This window comes from Saccostrea cucullata, unplaced genomic scaffold (assembly GCF_032062105.1).
Source record: "Saccostrea cucullata isolate Sc308-1 unplaced genomic scaffold, CSIRO_AGI_Scuc_v1 ctg18760, whole genome shotgun sequence".
In the NCBI taxonomy this organism is placed as follows: Eukaryota; Metazoa; Mollusca; class Bivalvia; order Ostreida; family Ostreidae; genus Saccostrea; species Saccostrea cuccullata.
Genome location: NW_026940190.1, coordinates 1 through 822, shown reverse-complemented (window position 1 = coordinate 822; position 822 = coordinate 1). Strand labels below are relative to the sequence as shown.

Below are 822 nucleotides of genomic sequence, written 5' to 3'. Positions count from 1 at the left end.
TCTAGATTTTAGTAGTATTTTATTTGAAACTACGTATTAGCTATATAATAAAATCAGCTATCTAGCTGTATTTGCATGTTGGGGTTCTAGGGAGTAGTTATCTCCTATATACAGATACATCTTTCTGAGCTGAATTGTATAGTTCTATCAATGGTGCTACAGAAGTTTTTAAGAGACAACAGTTTTATTTTCCATATTTGCAAGTATGATATATCTTGAGCAATACAGTTTAAAAAAAATACTAGTACATGTACATGCATAATAGCAATTATCATTGATCAGCATACTAATATACATAATCATATACATTGTACATATATCAGTGATATTGCATACTTCTATTTGCTTAAGTATACAGAATACAACACAGCGCTGCATTTCACTTCAGATATTTGATTTTCTTCACTTTTCCCCTTTGAACAACAAACAGATTGTCATTTGTATCTATACACAGTCCCCAGGGATAACTCAGTCCACAGTCTATGTAACGGAGGAACTGTTCATCCTGGTCTATGATGTGGACACAGTTATTGTAATAATCAGCTGTAAGGATGTGACTCTGACTGTCTGTGGTGATTCCTAGTGGATAGAATGGTTGGTTCTTTGGAGGAGGAGTATGTCCAGTGTACCTGAATCTCAGTTTCCCTGCCTGATTGACCACTACTACTGATCTAGCTCCACAGTCAGACACACAGATATCCAGGTTCCTGTTCTGTGTTATGTATCTGTTATAAAGACCAGATAAATAGAGAGGTTTACCTTTATCATCAAACTGAATGGTTTGTTTCTCTGTGGAGCCAGAGTAACGGACAACTTTTGTTT

At 35.5% G+C, this 822-nt stretch overlaps 1 protein-coding gene across 1 annotated transcript; it reads right to left on the bottom strand.

Annotated features, from left to right (window-relative positions):
- Positions 1 to 379: 379 nt before the first annotated feature.
- Positions 380 to 725, bottom strand: LOC134254940 (uncharacterized; the record flags this gene model as incomplete). Its single annotated transcript, XM_062737477.1, has 1 exon — positions 380 to 725. A coding segment is annotated over one exon (346 nt), but the record flags the coding sequence as incomplete, so codon positions are not given.
- Positions 726 to 822: the final 97 nt, after the last annotated feature.